Source organism: Penicillium brevicompactum (genome assembly GCF_028827555.1).
Source record: "Penicillium brevicompactum strain IBT 35665 chromosome Unknown utg000006l_segment0_segment0, whole genome shotgun sequence".
NCBI lineage: Eukaryota > Fungi > Ascomycota > Eurotiomycetes > Eurotiales > Aspergillaceae > Penicillium > Penicillium brevicompactum.
Window position 1 is genome coordinate 177,167 of NW_026623209.1, and position 18,601 is coordinate 195,767.

General features: G+C 48.4%; 7 protein-coding genes across 7 annotated transcripts; 4 read left to right on the plus strand and 3 right to left on the minus strand.

Annotated features, from left to right (window-relative positions):
- Positions 1 to 2,211: 2,211 nt before the first annotated feature.
- Positions 2,212 to 2,598, plus strand: N7506_008239 (uncharacterized protein; the record flags this gene model as incomplete). Its single annotated transcript, XM_056957532.1, has 1 exon — positions 2,212 to 2,598. One exon carries the CDS (start codon positions 2,212 to 2,214, stop codon positions 2,596 to 2,598), a length of 387 nt encoding a protein of 128 aa, XP_056806922.1.
- A 663-nt stretch (positions 2,599 to 3,261) lies between these two features.
- Positions 3,262 to 4,444, plus strand: N7506_008240 (uncharacterized protein; the record flags this gene model as incomplete). The annotated part of the gene is made up of 2 exons (XM_056957533.1): positions 3,262 to 3,459; positions 3,509 to 4,444. Coding segments are annotated over 2 exons (1,134 nt in total), but the record flags the coding sequence as incomplete, so codon positions are not given.
- A 678-nt stretch (positions 4,445 to 5,122) lies between these two features.
- Positions 5,123 to 6,861, minus strand: N7506_008241 (sugar porter family MFS transporter; the record flags this gene model as incomplete). Its single annotated transcript, XM_056957534.1, has 2 exons — positions 5,123 to 5,788; positions 5,875 to 6,861. 2 exons carry the CDS (start codon positions 6,859 to 6,861, stop codon positions 5,123 to 5,125), a joined length of 1,653 nt encoding a protein of 550 aa, XP_056806924.1.
- Positions 6,862 to 9,882: 3,021 nt separating this feature from the next.
- N7506_008242 (uncharacterized protein) lies at positions 9,883 to 11,413 on the plus strand (the record flags this gene model as incomplete). The annotated part of the gene is made up of 4 exons (XM_056957535.1): positions 9,883 to 10,039; positions 10,150 to 10,853; positions 10,929 to 11,055; positions 11,118 to 11,413. The coding sequence occupies 4 exons, from the start codon at positions 9,883 to 9,885 to the stop codon at positions 11,411 to 11,413; spliced, it is 1,284 nt and encodes a 427-aa protein (XP_056806925.1).
- Positions 11,414 to 11,757: 344 nt separating this feature from the next.
- On the minus strand, positions 11,758 to 13,504 carry N7506_008243 (putative amino acid permease; the record flags this gene model as incomplete). The annotated part of the gene is made up of 3 exons (XM_056957536.1): positions 11,758 to 12,586; positions 12,641 to 12,840; positions 12,905 to 13,504. 3 exons carry the CDS (start codon positions 13,502 to 13,504, stop codon positions 11,758 to 11,760), a joined length of 1,629 nt encoding a protein of 542 aa, XP_056806926.1.
- Positions 13,505 to 14,459: 955 nt separating this feature from the next.
- Positions 14,460 to 15,832, minus strand: N7506_008244 (zinc-dependent alcohol dehydrogenase family protein; the record flags this gene model as incomplete). Its single annotated transcript, XM_056957537.1, has 3 exons — positions 14,460 to 14,548; positions 14,604 to 14,699; positions 14,785 to 15,832. 3 exons carry the CDS (start codon positions 15,830 to 15,832, stop codon positions 14,460 to 14,462), a joined length of 1,233 nt encoding a protein of 410 aa, XP_056806927.1.
- Positions 15,833 to 17,301: 1,469 nt separating this feature from the next.
- N7506_008245 (TauD/TfdA dioxygenase family protein) lies at positions 17,302 to 18,525 on the plus strand (the record flags this gene model as incomplete). Its single annotated transcript, XM_056957538.1, has 3 exons — positions 17,302 to 17,404; positions 17,453 to 18,032; positions 18,096 to 18,525. The coding sequence occupies 3 exons, from the start codon at positions 17,302 to 17,304 to the stop codon at positions 18,523 to 18,525; spliced, it is 1,113 nt and encodes a 370-aa protein (XP_056806928.1).
- Positions 18,526 to 18,601: the final 76 nt, after the last annotated feature.

Below are 18,601 nucleotides of genomic sequence, written 5' to 3' on the forward strand. Positions count from 1 at the left end.
AGAGAAAATAGTATTAATCAAAATAGCTAAGTCCAGTAATTGTAACCTTTAAACTGGATTAACGATATACCTAGACCATTTATCTTAAATTCTTAAAGACAGATTGATAGAAGAAGATATCACGATTTAAATGATGTAAGAAAAAGGGGATATAAACTACGTGACCGTCTTAATAGCTTTCTTAAAAAACAGTAGTTCTACAAGAAAAGATACATATAAGTTACAGTATTCACAATATATATCTTTACAACTTTGTATACGATTTTATCAATAACCGTCATTGACCACCCGCCATGTCGATATCATCAAATATTACTTATAATCTATAAGTAACTATACCTTTGGTTTACTTTTATATAAATATTTCTTTATAATTCATTATATTGATAGAGCATTCAGTGAAATATCTGCAAATTAACAGAACAGCTGTAAAAAACAGAGATGAATCATCAATTTTATCCAACCGAAAGAGGTAAGGCGTCTAAAATTTATGCAAATGCGGGTTGTTGAGGGTCGCCGAGGGTCCGCATAGTGAACCTCAACGACCCTCAGGGTAGGTTGAGGGTCGGAAGGTTGGAACCTCCCCTCTTGAGGGGAGGTTCGAGGGTCCCGGGTAGGGACCCATGCGGAGGGTCATAGCCAGGTCTAGACATGTACAATAGAGTATTGTATTGTGGGAGACAAGGAGAGGAAGGAGAGAGAGACCTCAGCTCCCGAGGTCTTGATCTACGCTGACTAACCCGCATAGAGCCTGACAAAGCTGGCACCCACCCCGGGCCGGCGCCAACAGATAGTAGTGGTAACCTTGGAGGTACAAATGTGTGGCTTTGGACTTTGGACAACTAGATTCCCTGGTTATAGCTATATATGTTTATCCTTTACTGCTCTAGTCGGTATTTCAATATTCTGTAACAAAATGCGACCGGGAATTCATATGTTCAATTAGCTTCTCCCCTCCCAAGTGTTTTGCAAACCCTTGGTCTCATGACAACCTTGGAATTGATCGAGCCAACCTCGGACCTCAAAATTTGACGGTGCTCTTATCCATGAATGCGCTGAAGGCTGTGTATGGCTCTGGGCATTCCATCCACAGCAAAGTAAGACATCAGGCGAGAAATACGAACTCAACAGTACGCCCCGCATGATGCTGATGCTGCAGTGATGCATATACACTGGGAAGCGCCTCTTCGTATTTTGTCCACGTTGAGCTTGCATGACCTACGTGCTGCCATAATTCCATCCTCCATTGGCATTCAGATGTTTTCAGCCCTCGGGGCTGGGGCTCGCTTACCTTATTACGTATCGACGGTCCTATAGTCAGGTGCCCTGAAGTTTCTGATTTCCAAGGGACCCTTTCTTCTAGTTTCTCGAACTTTTAGGCATCATTCTAATTCTCAGATATATTGACAGGGTTTGATGTCTACGGCAAAAGGCTACATCTCACGCTGTCCTCGTACAAGGGAGAATTTGACTAATAAGAGGTTGAGGTCGAGATGTATTTATAATGTGAATTAAAAGCAGTACCCAAGCCTAATCAATGGGTCTAAGTTGATGCATGAGTGTGCATGGAAAAGACGGTCAGCTCTGTGTTACATTTAGGCCGCGGGTTAGTGATCTGGTAGGAGTCCATGGAGTGCCTAATGCTCTACGATCCCAAATCTCCCGGATGGTTGAATGCACATAATCGTATCTGGTTAAACAACGAGATGTGAAAAATTGACCATGACTTGGGAACTCATACACAAGCTATCTAAACCTTTTTTTCGCTTTGATGATATAACGATGATTCTAGCAACTTTCGTTTGGTTTTATTTTCTTCATACTTGCAAATAATGCATAGCCATGTATGCAAAGAGAGTCCCTCAAATAGAGTCTAAGCTTCAACAAGCAGAGAACTCCACATTTTGAAGGCTGGGGGCCTTGATCGACGTCTCACCTGATTTATACGAACCACGGTGCCTCGACCTCTGGACTCCGAACCGGGATCTGGTAAGCCAAGAAGGATGTTTAGCCTTTTTATAGACTGATTTCCTAAGAATAACTCGTTTGCAAAAGTCAAGCAGTCTTTTATTTATCAAAAGTTTCGTTCGGAAAGATATATAAAGACCAGCTGTCCTCGGCATTGCATTCAATATACACAACCCTCAACCTTGGAAGATCCCAAAGACACATCAAGAGTCTTCATTCACCATCTAATATATACTCTCAAACATGCAGTTTTCACTCTCTCTTATCCTTCCTCTTTTGGCACTCAGTGTCTCTGCCATACCTCTGGAGGTGCGCCAGTCCAGTGCGGTTACCGTTGCTCTTTCGAATGATCAATCCGGGGCAACCGCTACTGCAACATTCCAGCCCGACAACATTGTGAGAGGCATATTTTCTCTCTATGGTACAACTTCAGTTGGAGCAGGCGGCACGGTGAAGGCCAGTTCAGCCTTTTTGAATTCCGCTCCGCAAAACATCAACTGTGTCATATTCAACGGTGGCGTCAAGATTGCTACGTTGACCAACGACAAATCTTATGCGGATCTCGATGGAAATCCTGGTCAGGCTATCCCAGTCAGTCTTAACAGTGCCACCATTCAGTGTCATGTCTGAATGGCCCGTGTCCAAACCTGGCGGACTTCATAGCTCGGTGAAAGTGGGCTTCGGGTTTTTTTTGACTCGCATCAACTGCGATTTGGTCGTCGAATTTCTGTACGTAGCAAGTTATATATTCTCTTATCTGTTTTGTGTTTGGTTTTGAATTTGATTTGCTTTGAGTTACTGTATCAGAGATGCATACAGAATACAAATAGGAATCCTGATATGCTTATACTATTCCAAACAACCACTAGGAGATGGAAGGAATAAAACTAGGATATCCTGATGCTATTTCGAAATTTTTTGAGTGTAATGGTCAGTTCTGGGATTATATTTTCTTGCGAATCTTGATCACCACTAAGGTCTTCAACCTTTGAGGTAGCCCCCAAGGTCCCTGCGGATCAGGAGCAAAACAAACTGGAAAATCACATTGACGTGATCATCTCTTTCTCGAAGAAAATCTTGGAATTTGGGATTTGAATCATAGCGAAATATTCTTTCAAACATTACGATGAATCAGCACAGCGAGATGGGAATTCGTAGCCAAGCGAAAGCCAACTTTTCTGACTATCCATGCCGGGATCACAACACAAGGATGTGCGATTTCCAACTTTTAACCAGAGCTCAGTCTCTCGGGGCGATTCACCTATCTCACTAACCTCAAAATGAACATCTAGAGCCGATCGCAGGGTTCTGCCACTTCTACTACTTGGTTTTGCTGTGTATCAATTGGACCGAACTAATATCGCAAGCGCACTTACAGGAGGCTTCGCAAGAATTATTTCTGTTGACACAAACACAATAAATCTTGGAAACCAGCTGATGTTCTTGGGTGTTATTTTGTTGGAAATTCCATCTAACATGATGCTGCACAAGGTATGTCAATACCACCGACTCTTGTTTTTCTCGTTCCTGAACGACCCAGATAGGTCCTCGCCGATGGATAAGTGGGCAAGTCTTTGTTTTCGGACTTGTGGCATGCTTGCAAATCTTTTTGCACAATAAGAGTGGATTTCTTGCCACGAGATCAATTTTAGGCCTCACTGAGGCTGGATATATTCCATGCGCAATGTACACATTGTCCACATGGTATGATGCGGATCAATTGACCAAACGAATCGCGATTTTTTTCTTCGGCATGTTTGGTGGAACTGCCATTTCCCCATTGCTCGGGGCTGGCCTGTTGAGACTGGATGGAAAGGGTGGACTGTTTGGTTGGCAGTGGATCTTCCTCGGTAAGGCTGAAATACTTCACACGCATCATGCAATCTTCTCATCGATAGTAGTGGAGGGTCTTTTTGCCATTGCGGCTTCGGTTGCTTTGTTCTTTTTTCTGCCTGAAGGCCCGGTGACTGCCCCAAACCTGGAAGACCAGGAGTCCGGCTCAGCCAACACGCCTTCAACTGACGCTCACCGACCTCACATATCTCTGCGTATCGTCTGGGAGACTGTGACCAATGTCCGAAAGCTGACCCACTTCGTCGCAACCGGATGTGTTTTCTCAACATGGAATCCACTGACCACATACACCCCAAGTATCATCGTGGAGCTGGGATTCGCAGCTATTGAGGCGAATGCACTTGCCGCAATAGGAAGTTTGCTCACTCTTCCTATTATTTTATTTTTTGCTTGGATGAGTGACAAGTCAGAGAGAAGAGGTGTCGTTGTAATGATTTCTATCTCAATATACTTGGCATCTCTGGTGATTTTGAGAGTCTTGCAACCCCATGTGAACGAATGGGGAAGGCTCGGGTTATGGACGCTGGTTAATGCCTTTGCTGTGGGATATCATCCGATCCACAATGCTTGGATTCAAGTCAATTGCAAGTCTAGCGAAGAGAGAAGCATCAGTGTGGCGTAAGTAATCGAGGCTATCCATGGATATTTGAGATGCAGTATGCTAACTTTCCGGTTTCGTGTGTAGGATGTGTGAGTATTTACCCTATTTCACTATTTCAGTCATCCACTGACTCTGAACCACCAGTTGTCATGTCTGCTACGGCTGGGCTAATGGCGGGGACCCAAATATTTCGTGGCGATGAGTCCAGTTTATTGTATGCTTTTCCTTTCTATCCCCGGGGTCACATACCATGATTGAGGTACTAACGGAGATTCGACTCATTAGTTATCCACGGGGACTTGCGATAATGATCGGTTTGGTTTTGTTGGGATTGGTACTAGTGGGACTACAGATTTTGACATTTCATGTTCTCAACAAGCGTGTTCCAACCATATCTCCAGGTGTTGTGGGGGCGTTGTATGTTTTATGATTTTGACTGATCCTCGGAAAGGTACACATACAAAAATTGTATAATCTTTCAGACGTTGATCTATAATCTATAAATGCAAGAGGTATATGGAATGTGGTATAAATATACAAAACGGGCGCATAAAAAAAGAAACCTTGGAAAGTCCACCCAGAACTCCAGCCTCAGGGTGATCTGAAAATGTGCAATCAAGTCATGCTACCACAGCGAATTGAAAATACAACCCCGGTAATTAAGAAGAATATGTAAATTTCAATAGAGCGGTGGTGTTCTCATGCGTTCTCAGTGTGAGAGGCACGATCTCCCTTGCGGCCGTAGGGGTTCTCCTCCGCAATCCAATCTTGGTGACGCTCGGGAATTTCGTAGCTGCTGCTCTTCCATGGGACAACTTTGTTGACGTACATCCAGTCAAGTTCTTCCAGGGTACGACCTTTGCCTTCGATGACAAAGAAATAGACGATGCCAACACCGACAAAAAGGCAGCCAGCAAACACGTATCCATAAGCAAAATCAATTTCCTTGGTGATGAAAGTGGTGAAGAAACTGATCAAGAAGTTCCAGAGCCAGTTGGTCGCGGTGGCAATAGCCATGCCCTTAGCGCGGTACTTAGATGGGAACAGTTCTGCGACGATAGCCCAAACCATCGGTCCCCATGTCATGGCATAAGCAGCGATGAACAAGCAGGCCACGACAATCATGCCTTTGCCTGCGTTTGGAGTGTTTGTGGGGTTCTTCACGTCGAGGACGAAGTGTCCGATGGAGGAGAAGATCATAAACATGACAAACATCCAGATGGCTCCAAAGATGAGAGACTTGCGACGACCGAAGTTCTCCACAACGTACAATCCTCCAAATGTAGTACCAAAGTTCACAGCACCAAGGATACACTGCGTGATGAAGCTGTCCGAAATGCCGGCGCCTTCGAAGATAGTAGTGCCCTATTGAATAAATTTGTATTAGTGACCCATTCGTTTGCATGGTGGAAAGGGAATCCAGGATGAATCAGTTGCGCGCTGGAACTCACGTAGTAGAAGAAATAGTTAGCGCCGGACAACTGCTGAAGTGACTGCAGGACCATGCCCAAAGCGATTCGGTAGAACATGCGGGGGGCAGTGATGAATTCATGCCATTTCTGGTCATCCGACTCGGCTTCGAATTGCTCTCGAATCTCATCCATCTCTTCCAAGATGCGCACATGGTTTTCCGGGATGCCGTAAAGCATGGCCAGGGTTCGTTGGGCACTTTCAGCCTTGCCGTGGCGGAACTCGTAGCGAGGGCTCTCAGGGAAGAACACCATCCCACCACCAAGGACCAGAGCGAAGAGGAAGGTGAGTCCAAGAGTGATGCGCCATTGGCCAGTACCATCCATGGTGTGGGTGCCCAGATTGATGCAGTAGGCCAAGAAGATACCGAGGGTCACAAACAATTGGTAACAACTGATCATGGCACCACGGATGTGGCGAGGAGCACTTTCACCTTGGTACATCGGCACGAGCAGCGAGCAGCCACCGACGCCGAGACCTGTGACCCAACGGCCGACGACCATCTGATACCAGTGTCCTGTGGGGGAAGAGATCTGAACGATCAGACCAACGTTCAGGATCATACACCAAAGAGTAATGGACCACTTGCGGCCCAATTTGTCCGCAATGGGTGCTCCCGCGAGGGCACCAATCATGGTGCCAATGGAAAGCAATCCGACGATGAGACCGGAACGGACTGTGCTGAATTTGTAATCACCGTTCGAATCGAGCTGACCGTACCGCTCCAGATAATTGCTCATTTCCTGGAACCCAGAGATCTGTCCAGTATCATATCCGAACAAGAGACCTCCCATGGAAACGAAGAGGGCCATGATGAGCGACCGCATGGTGATCCGAGGAATCGGGGTGTCAACACCTGCGGGCCCCATGGGCTTCTTCTCGGGGCTGGTTTGATAAGGGGACTCCAGGACTGGCTGTTGAGCCGGGGTAATCGACTCCCCATGGTGGGCAGACGTTTCAATGCCCATGGTGGTATGAGGTAAAGGAGTTATGACAATTGGCCTCGACGTTCAAGGTTCATGCAAGTAACAAAAAGGGACTTGAGGACCAGCTCAAAAAATGAAGTAGAATGATGAAAGGATAGAGGGAAACAAGCCCATGGGGAACAAACATGGGGGAACATGGGGGAATAGGGGCCCTTTTGTAGATCAAATGCCGGCACCAGGAATGATAATAAAACAAAAAAAAAAAAGAAATTTTGAAAATAATAGGAGGGACCAGTCCATTGGAGACTAAGTGGAGAGGAGATTACTCCGTATGGAGAGAAAATTCGTGCGAGATGACGATGTCCACCGCATGCTGTGCGCCAGAAGGAGGATGACAGCCAACCAACAGCCAACAAGCCGGCCGAAGCCGACACTCGCACGGCCCGGGGGCACTCCACAAACCAGGAGAAACAACCATACACGGCAGGTTCCATGTGGTCATCGGCTCTGGTTCGCCATTCAAGCGGATAGCCGATTGCCCGGCCAAGTCGGGGTCGGGCAGTGGCAAACGCAACCCGCGTCGCAGCCCAGGACCGAGCTGATAAGGTTCCAGATCGAACGGTCAAAAGTTTCGGGGCCGACGATATCGCTTGAATACCTTGCTCTGTAATCCGTGGGATTTGAAGTACTGACACATGGCGATATGCTGAGTTAGAGGTCGGATAAATTCTTCTGGAAGTCTGGAGAAAACGCGGTGGGCCGTGTGTCAGCGAAATCCCGAGAGTTCCGACCCCAGGCACGTTCTCCGGTTTCTCTCCGGACTCAAACCCAGCTCATACCCGATCGGTGTCCCGGTGAAAACATCCCCGGAAGCCATGTCATCTCCAGAGCCGGGCAGGAGGGGAAATGCGGAGTCTGGGGGTGAAACCCTGAGATCTCAGACGACATATGATTCTAACATTGGTCGACACACCGAGCACTACTGCAGGCTAGGAAGCAAATTCAAGCCCCAGAAACCCGATATAACCCCATCTCGGCACGCTGAGTACGGTACGGAACATGGAGGACGTGTAAAGAGTCTGTTGAATTCCGATGCCGAGTTTTCGTCAGTCCCGCGCCACACCCGCCGCCCCCCGTCTCTCCTACGTCATTGACGACTTGCGCTTTTTTTTTCTCTCTCTCTCACTCTACTCTGTGATGATTCTGCTTTTCCTGCATTTCTCTTCTGTGTCTTGTTTATTCTCAGTGGCATTGTTGATTGCTGTGCTGTTTCTTTAATCGTTGCCCCTTTCATTTTACCGCTGTATTGTTACATGTATGAATTCACTCAATGTAACCTGGCTGATCCAATATTCTTTAGGTAATAGCCTATGACAGCCTTGACTGTGGATTATCTTCTCGTACAGGATCTGTCTATGATCGAGCCTGTGTTGGCTCCGTATTTTCCATCCCGCATCCTTTCCCCCTTGGTCCCTGGTGTGGCAGTACTCTGTACGCACCAATTAAATCTGAAATATAACAACTCCAACATCTTTAACCAGCCATTCCGTAGTCACGCTTCGCTCCTCTCACTCTGTATTGAGTTCCAATTTGTCAAAGTGTGAGTGCTCTCTTCCCCGGAATAGCACTTCTCCGCCATCTCCAGGCTTCCAATGTTGCTTCAATGTTGCTCCACCCTATTGGTCATCCCCCGTTCCGACCTTGGAAGGCAATAACCCCGTGCCAAGTCCGGATGAATATCGGGTAGAGAACCCGCTCCATTGATTGACTGAACCATTGAAATAAATTGTAAAATTCGAGAATGTAAAACGCAAAGGGCGAGAGGTTGAAATGGAACCAATCGGTTGTCCCCGCGAGCAGGTAACCGTCATTTTATGTAGAGTCAGGTAGCGAGGTAGAAAGAGCTAAATCCCCGCTGTCTAGACCATTCGGTCATTTTCGGCATCAATTTGTGGAACGCGCATTATGCTGAGAATTCACCAAGTAAAGCTTGTTCTCTAAGCGAAGACCCTCTTCGGGGCTGTCGTCCCTTTCGGTCGTACGTCTAATTCACCACCAAGTGGCTTCGCGGAGACTTGCGTTCTGTGTAGGGTTTCTGACCCACCACGAAGAGCATCCAATGCTAGGTACAGTAGTTTAAACTTGTACTTAGACCAGGTCTGAGCTTAGTGGATTTATTGAAGGTTCGGCGCTAGCGATAAGTAGCAGGTGCCAGTCTAGATCAAATCAACAAACAAGCGACAAGCGGAAGCCAATATGTTCCTCTACCTCCTCCCCTCTAGGGTTAATCAGGGACCACACCCGTCGTATGATCGCAGATTCCACACATATCTCGTACTATCCGTTGACCTTGGCGTCACAATTACAACCAGAGCTCCGTTTCCATTCTCTATTTGCTGTGCCTCTGTCAGCCGGTTGGTTTTCCACATGCAGTGCTAGTTTTTCCAGACCCACAGTCCACTCTCGTCACGAGATTCACACTCAGGTTTCTACATGAGCAATTTCATGAGACATAGGATACTTATATTACAATGATATCTGGATGGCTAGAGATTCTATTCGTCTAATTCCTCCGTCGGGTACGCGGCTGAAACGCCTTGACAGATTGAGACAAGCGTGGCTCTGAAAGCTTCCGCTCAGCCAGCGCCAGGATATTTCCTCGCGACTGGAATTTACTCATGCCATTGCTGTCTTTTGTTTGCCTAACAGCCAAGAGAATATACCCATGTTAATTCCTGCCAGTGGTTTCGCGCCCTTGTTGTGGACTGACCACAACGGGGTCACCTTCGCTTTTCCCCATGCAACACGGAGGCCTTTAGTGCCCAAATGGTTTGATGCAAACAACTCGATTGGAGATTTTCAACTTCCTAATCAAAAGCGGACCCTTGCTGACTCCCATCACGGCAAAGTTCAATTGTTTGAAGTTGAGGTTCCATGACTCAATCCATATATATATCCCTACCCCGTCCTGTTTCTTTTCATGCTCATACCTATTGGATATCAGCTTTGGCGGGGAGATCGGGATTTTGGACCGAAACGTCACCTGAACATTCGACTAGGACCATGAAGCAACTGACAATTCTGGCATTGGCCACCCTAGCCTCTGCACAGGTAGGGGCTTATGGCCAGTGTGGGGGAAGTGGTTATTCTGGGTCTACAACGTGTGCTTCGGGCTACAGTTGTCAATACCAGAATGAATGGTATAGTCAATGTCTCCAGGGTGAGTCTTCAGCAACCTTGGAATAGCTCCACCTAGGCAGGGCTTGGATTTTGAGACCTCCCGAGGTCATTGGATGTACTACCTACCTAACTTACGCATCTTAATGGTAGCTTCTGCCGGTGGTACTACATTGACAACAAAAACATCGACCTCAGTGGCAACATCAAAATCCAGTACTACAACATCGAAGACAGCAACCACCAGTGCACATACCGAAGGCACTGGCTTCCCCACCACCAATGGACTGCAGTTCGAAATCGATGGCAAAACTAGCTATTTTGCCGGCTCGAATTCGTATTGGATCGGGTTCCTTACGAACAATGATGATGTGGATCTGGTGTTTGACCACATGGATGAGACTGGACTTCGAATTCTCCGTATCTGGGGATTCAACGATGTCAACAGCGTCCCATCCGCTGGGACTGTTTACTATCAACTGCTTCAAGATGGAACCGCCACTATAAATACGGGAGCGGATGGCTTACAACGTCTGGACTATGTGATTGCCTCCGCCGAAGCCCACAAAGTCAAGCTCATCATCAATTTCGTGAACAACTGGTCAGACTACGGTGGTATGGCTGCCTATGTGACAGCATTTGGCGGTAGCCAAACGAGTTGGTATACAAACACAGCAGCCCAAACGGCTTATCAGGCTTACATCAAGGCGGTTGTGTCCCGATACAAGGATTCGCCCGCGGTCTTCGCCTGGGAGTTGGCTAATGAGCCTCGCTGCAACGGATGCGATACTTCAGTACTTTACAACTGGATTAAGACTACGAGTGCCTATATCAAGTCACTAGACTCCAAGCACATGGTCGCAATTGGTGATGGTATGGATCCTTGATTACGTATTCGTTGGCCCTTCGATTGCTGACAATGCTTCCTAGAGGGCTTCGGGCTGAGTGTGGGATCGGATGGCTCCTATCCCTACAGCTACGGCGAAGGTCTCAACTTCACGATGAATCTTAGCATCGACACCATCGATTTCGCGACCTTTCACCTTTATCCTTCAAGCTGTATGTTTACCTTGATCCATCTCTTTGTCTGTCACTGAATTTTGCTAACGGTATTTCTCAAGGGGGAACTACAAATGATTGGGGTAATGGGTGGGCCACGTCTCACGGTGCCGCGTGTGCGGCAGCTGGAAAGCCTTGCTTGTTTGAAGAATACGGAGTAACTTCCGACCATTGCACGATCGAGGCCCCATGGCAGAAGACAGCGCTGAACACGGTCGGCGTAGCAGCAGATTTATACTGGCAATATGGTGACACACTCAGTTATGGACTGTCGCCTGATGACGGGAACACATTCTATTATGGTACCAGTGAGTTCACCTGCTTGGTGACCGATCACATTGCAAATATCAACTCCTGAGTACGGAATAAATGATGCAATGATTCGAGAGATCGGTCCTTTCGGGGTTGGGAAGAATTGATCTTCTCAATCCTAGACTTGGACGAAGTTTCGGAATTCAGGTCAGTGTTTGCCAGCCTCTTGGCAAGGCCGAGATAAGGGGATTTTGGGTTCGAAAGTTAAAAGGGTTCTTCGAGCCGTAAGACCTTTTGTGGGTATCAATATCTTTATTTACACGAGAGAAGCAAAATGTGACCTCGGGAACCTCACCAAGGCGCCGAACACTGTGACAAGTCGTACTTGTTTTTGGTAAACCAGAGCTCTCGATGGTGATGCAACAGCTGTTGCATGATAGCTCTTAAGCCTCACATCTTCTTCGACGCAACCTTGGGCACAACTTCACTGTAGGTCGGAGGTGAGGGCGATGATGATCCATCCCGCTCCACGGCGTCGGTTGGTGGCCCTCGGTAGTTGTGGTATCCCCATACACCATACCAAATAGCAGCGATGGCGATAAATCCGGCGAACACCACGGAAGCATAATTCATGCTTTCCTTGGTGACAACCTTGAGTGTTGGCATACAGAACAGAGGAATAGCGAGGATGCTCCAGCCGAGAGCAATGACATTCGCGATCAAGCCGAACACACCAAAATTGAAGCTCCCGTTCTTGATATCCTCACGGCCACGGAAAATCAGGGAGACAGCGATTGGACAAGCATAGCTGGTGGTCAAGAAGATGACACCAACACCAGAGAATGCATTGTAAGCAGCGGTGGAACCGAAATAAATCACACCAAGGATGATTTCCACCACCATGCCCAGAATGAGGGCATTGAACGGAATATCCAGTTTAGGGTGAACAGTGCTCCACCAGCCGGAACCGGGGATACCGCCATCACGAGCAAACGCCCATGTACAGCGGGAGGTCGCAGTGACGCAGCCCACCCCGCAGATAACTCCCAAAACGAGCAGCGGGATCAGAAGGCAGAAGGCACCAGCGGAATTCCCAATGGCAGCCTTGAAGATGGCCGGAGTCGGTTGACCGGAGGCCAGGTTGACCAGGTAAGTGAGATCGGGTAACACGAAGCAGACTGGGATCAAGAAAAGAAGGCCGGCGATGAAGTTGATGATGATCGTTCCGACCATTGCCTTGGGAACCATGATAGCGGGCTCTCGGACCTCCTCGCAGAGACTGCAGTGGGTTAGCACAGGAGCCAATCCGGGGTTTACAAAATTTGGCACTCACGAAATAATCATACCAGTTGCCGAGGTGGCGTAGGCTGCCTGCAAGAGACCGATGAAGAATGACCACCCTGCGGGCCACCCTGCCTGGGGTTCAAAGTGGCCAAACACCCAGGCAGCGTCGTGGCGGCCTTGCTTCGCGATAGCTAGCAAACACACGATAATGGCGAGCAGACCGGCCATAGTCCAAAAAATGGCGAATGTCTATATGGGGCGGTCGTCAGTATTGTCACCGACAGTATGTTTACACGTGCGAAATAATTCGTACCTCCAACCAGGGCAGCCATTTATTTCCGAACGCCGAGATAGCGTGGGTCAGCAGGGTGATGGCCAAGAAAATCAAGAAAGTCTGATAGGTCGCGAAGTCATCGGTGATGCCCGCGCCGGAAGAGGTCTCAAACACATTCAAACAGGCCACAAAGAGCAAAGTGGTCCCGAAATTGACGGCGAGGGTGATGGTGATATTTCCGGCCACATAAGACCAACCGCAGATCCAAGAGGCAACCCGGCGGCACCACAGTGGCGACAAGACGAACGTTTGATAATACACACCACCAGCTGTCGGATACACCGAAGTAATTTCTGCCAAGGAGATGGCCACACATAGAATAAGGAATGAGATGATGACCCAACCCCAGATAACATTGGCAGGTCCACCGGCGGCGAGTGGGTAGTAAAATGTAGTGGAGAGACCGTAGGGAACGGAGGAGAGGATAAAGCACATGAAAGTAACCTGCCAGACAGATCTATTGCGAGATAATTCGGGCTTATAACCCATGTCCTCGAGGGTTCTATCAGCATTGGTGCTGCTCACGCCCTGTTCAACCGACAACCCAGAGGGGCGACGGGACCCATCGTCAACGGCCATGACAAAAGTTGAATTAGTATGGATGATTGTTGATCTGCATACGGTGCAGATTATTTTCGAAATGGGATGATTTCAGAAGAAAAAGTGCAGATGAAGAGTGAAAGGGTTGAGAAGGTAGAGAAAAAACAAAACAAGATCAAGTACGGAGTACGGAGTAGTATAGTAGAAAGATGGAAGGGAGAAAACACAAGGGCAAAAAAGGAAGGGAAAAAAAAAACCGCAAATGCAAATCAACTGGAGAGAGAAAACGGCAAAAAAAATGACCAGCAGATTGCACGCGAGTGTAATCCACTTCAGTGCCCATTCCATACGAGGGCCGCGATATAGGGTTTGGACCAGTTAACGTCCGTTGAGGGGCCGAGAATGGGAGGGAAGATCCAATCATACTGCTTCTGCTTGGTAGTGCCACTGGCTAGTGAGCCTTGTTTCGAAGCCTTCGAGAAGCCACCGATTGGCAGTGGGGGCGAATTAGAATTAATTGTCTCGTGGTAGTCTGTAGTCCGTGAGAGATCGGGACCCCCGTGAGGTCCTTGTTATCAGAAGATGCTCAAACAAGGTAATGTTTCCCTGTTATCTTTTGAGGTTCTCTATCTTTAAAACTCCCGTATCTCGTTCTCTCTTTCTACACCCTATATCAGCACAGTGATACGTGAGGAGCGCCCTGTCATTGTCGTTCGGGGGCTAAAGGGCTAACGGGAAAACATCGCCTAACAAATCAGAACCAAACCGGACTTTAAGCCCAAGGCGATTTAATACATATGCAGAGAGACTAAGACACGCTAGTATGCAGGGATGGAGTCAGCAACACGACCGGAGGGCCGAAAGTGCCACTCACGCCGAGTTACGGCAAGTTGGCCATCCCGCAAGTACTCCGGATCGATCTCGAGTTAAGGGGCTGTGGTAGGATACCTACCCTTGGCTCTCTTCTGCTTTGATTGGTTTGTGCATCTTTCAATCAGAAATCAATAGCAACTTTGAGCGCCCGGTGCCGAGAGGCTGCTTGGAATGTATCGTAGGCTTGGGTTGCCTGGGAGCAAGGGAAGTCTAGACGAAGCAACGGGTTAGACAATTAATTCAACATGGACTTGGATAAACATACGGTGAGTCACTAGAGAGCTAATGTTCAATCTTCCTGATTCCACAAGCCGCAGGAGACGAGATGTCGTGGTAGCGTTGACAAGGGACATGTGAATGCCTGAGATGTCAGTGCAAACTTTGAAACAAACATGCCGTTTTGGGCGGAAGTTTGGGGGCCCGTTGGCTTGGACTTGTGGACTCACTGATGTTTCGCTCCCACAACGTCTCCAGGTGAAGATCCACCTTGGTCCCGTGCACACCCACATTGGCGATTCTACCCCCGATACCCACCAGCTTTTGACACAGGGCGAACGTCGCCGGAATGCCGACCGCTTCGATGACCGAGTCGAATCCATGACCCTCGCTCAGCTCCATGAGCCGTCGCTCTGCATCTTCTGATCCCGAATTTACCGTCGCGTGTGCCCCCAATCTGCCCGCCGTTGCGAGTCGCGTGTCATCCAGGTCAACCACCACAATCAAGGCGGGGGTGTATAGTTGGGCCGTGAGGAGGGCAGCCATCCCCACCGGGCCCGCTCCTACGATCACTACCGTCGCTCCCGGTTGAACATTCGCACTGAGCACGCCACACTCGAGTCCAGTAGGGAAGGCATCTGACACCGCGACTGCGGCGCGGGAATCAATCGACTCGGGCAGCGGGTAGAGTGAAAGGGTAGCGTGTGGCACACGGACATATTCCGCCTGAGTGCCATCGATCTGGTTTCCCAAAGTCCACCCACCATTCGTGCAGTGTGCACAGAGACCTCTTCTGCAAAATTGACATGCCCCGCATGAGGTCATACACGAGATGAGGACGCGCTCGCCGACCGCGAATGCATGGACAGCAGAACCGAGGGCCTCGACAATCCCGACTCCCTCATGGCCGAGAACCAATCCTGGTTGGATATTGGGCACGTCACCTTTGATGATATGCAGATCCGTGCCGCAGATAGACGCATGTAACAAACGGACAACGGCATCGGTGGGTATCTGAACGGTCGGCTTTGGGCGGTCCAAAAGTTCAACCGTTCCTGGTCCTGTGTAGACGAGTGCTTTCATGCTCATATTGCGATGTGTCAACTGACGTTTGGATATATTGTCTATGTTAAATTGCGGGGTAGATGGAGGGATCGATGGGGTATTCATGTCATACTCTCCATTGTACAAAGTACGCGGACCTACTTCGGAGGTATCAGCGAACACTTCGGAGAGTGAGCCGACATCGAAACCGGGGCGGTCAGCTCTTGGAGACATGGTCAGCTTAGACACTTGTCTGGACCCATGCAGGCTATACAAGTGAAGAGAGACCACAAGTGACCTTGCGATGTGCTCGATCTTTTGTAGGCTCTCCAGGCTCCTCGCAATATCTCGCTCCAACCTAAATTTCCTGAAGACGTACACAACCTTGGAAGAACCCAGGGCCTTCCCAAAGGCTACGCCGATGGTCTGCTTCTGTGTCCCTCTCCATGCCTTGTTCTTTCGTGTCTACAATTACGGTCTTCGTCCATGCTTAAGAGGGTTCGCTTTCTCCGTTCCGTGTTCACCACCTGCGCTGTTACCAATGACTTCTAAGTCAAGCGACGTACTCAGGTTAGTCAGAAGCTCACACTTCCTGCCTGTGTCGACGAAAATCAACAGCATCATTCAATAGGAGATGCACGTCGGTGCTAAATCGTTCCGTCACAAAAGACTGACCAAATATCAAATCCCGATCCTGTTCCAAGGTTATCCCCGCAAAGCCCCACTAGTGCAGATTGGAGATCAATCAGATTAACGTCAATCATTTCAAAAACTTGGAGGAAGTTATCTAAATTGGTACACAAACAACATCTGGGTCGCGATCCTCATGATACAGTTGGGACTTCCGAGGTCGAGCGAGGGCGAACAATGCTTGCGATCTTTGGAAATACTCAGATGCCCATCGATGCATGGAAGAGGACTCAGTAGAAACACTGCACAGGAAGCTTGTTGCATCTGGCGTCAGGAACCTTGGAAATTCAATTGGCAGAATTTTCACAGGATCACCATCTAGAAACCGACAGTCGCTTTTTCCTGGGCTAATACGAGCAATACGAGGGACCTCGATCAGTTCCCGGTCCATTCCAATGACAGGACGCGAACATGACAACTAATTTTTCTCATTGTCATTCAGGGCCCATAGATACCTAGCCCCCTGTTGGATTCAAATTAATCAGTGTCTAAGTAGCATAGAGAACCGTGATAAACATGACACCTAGGGGCAACTTGCAATATCAATCTTGGAAGTACAAAGCGGGGCGGAGTACGGAGTACCACACAAGTGACATATACTTGCCGCCGCTGTGGAATTGTCTTGCCTACATACATAAACTGGTTCAAAATGTGTACCATCCATGTATATTATGTGCAAGGGGGTTTTCAAACCTGTTTGGAGTGCAGACGTGGAGCAGATGGAGTCGGAGCGGGTGTGTTGTCCGCACTCACCCGCCTTATCACATTGCCACAAAATTGTCTAAGTATAAGTATAAGTATAATGGACCTTTAATATCTACACGAGCAACTGATTTGCGGCAATTACTCCTTCCAAATTTCTCCTGTATTCTTTTCCATTTCCCTGAATATTTACCACTCGACCCAGGTGGGGAGACTTTTGATCTATAAAAAAATTGGAACTACCTCAAGTGTATCAAGGTATAGCTTCCAAGGCTGCTCCTGAACGCAGCTTGAATCAAAATAGACAAGCTATGGCCGTGTCACCACTCACAGTCACTCCGTTTTCGCCTCCGGCTGGCTCGGTCATTGACTTCGGGGCAGAGATTCGAGGAGTCGACTTGGAAAATTTGGATAGTACGAACTCCACAATCGTTGCACGGGCACTCGACTAATAGGCTGTAGATGAGCAGTTTCAATTGATTAGAGGTGCGCTCTATACGCACCAAGTCGTGGTCTTCAAGAACCAGAAGGGTCTCTCGCCCAAGGCTCAATATGAACTGACCAAGCGCTTTGATCCGGTTTCGGAAAACTATGGGCACGGAAAGGCCATCGATGCAAAGAGAAGCATTCTGCATCCCGATCTCAAAACAGTCCCCCACCAGCCCCAAGTCCAGGTGATTGGGAACGGAAAGGTTCAGTCATATGAGGGCCTTAAGGATATTCAGTTGCGCCATCCTCATCACCGAACATTTCATCAAGATCATATCCCTGATGACAAGGATTATGATTTCACCCGGTTCTACCGCTGGCACATCGATGCTGCTTTGTACGATTTATACCCTCCTCAAGTGACAACACTTCTTGCAGTCAAGGTGCCAAAGGGTCGTCGTCAAACACTTTTGTATGACGATGGGACAGGGGAAACGCTGGACGTTCCACTTGGAACAACTGCATTTGTCAGTGGTGAACGGATGTTTGAGCTTTTATCGCCCGAGGATAAGGAGTTCGCCAGAACGAGCAATGTTGAATATGCACCTCATCCGTAAGATCTCGTCCTCGAACTCCCTTTTGCTTCACCTCCTACGGCAGTTAACCCCGGTGACAGGTATATTTGGATGAGTGCAGCCCGCTCTCGTTCAACCGGACTGGGTATGCAGTCGGAAGGACTCGAGCTGTCGAACTCGGAGCTGCCACCCATTGACCCTAGCAAAATAATGATCTTCCCAATGACCTGGAAGAACCCCGTGACGGGAAAATTGGCTCTGCAAATTCACCCGTCCGCCGTCCTCCGGATTCACTGCGGTGATGGTACCACGATCGATGATCTGCCCCGAGTTCGGGAAATTGTTTATAAGCTTCAGCGACCAGCCATCAGCCCACAGTATGTGTATCCACACGACTGGGCCGAGGATGACTTGGTGCTGTTTAACAATCGTGGCGTGCTGCACTCGGTAGTTGGTGCATTCAAACCAGACGAGGTTCGACTGTTCCGCCAATGCAACCTGGCGGCTTCCGAACCTCCTGTTGGACCATAGCCGAGATAAGAGGGCCATCATGTGCGTGTAGGAGTTAACGTGTTGAGATGGCTCCACATTCACTTGAGAATCATCG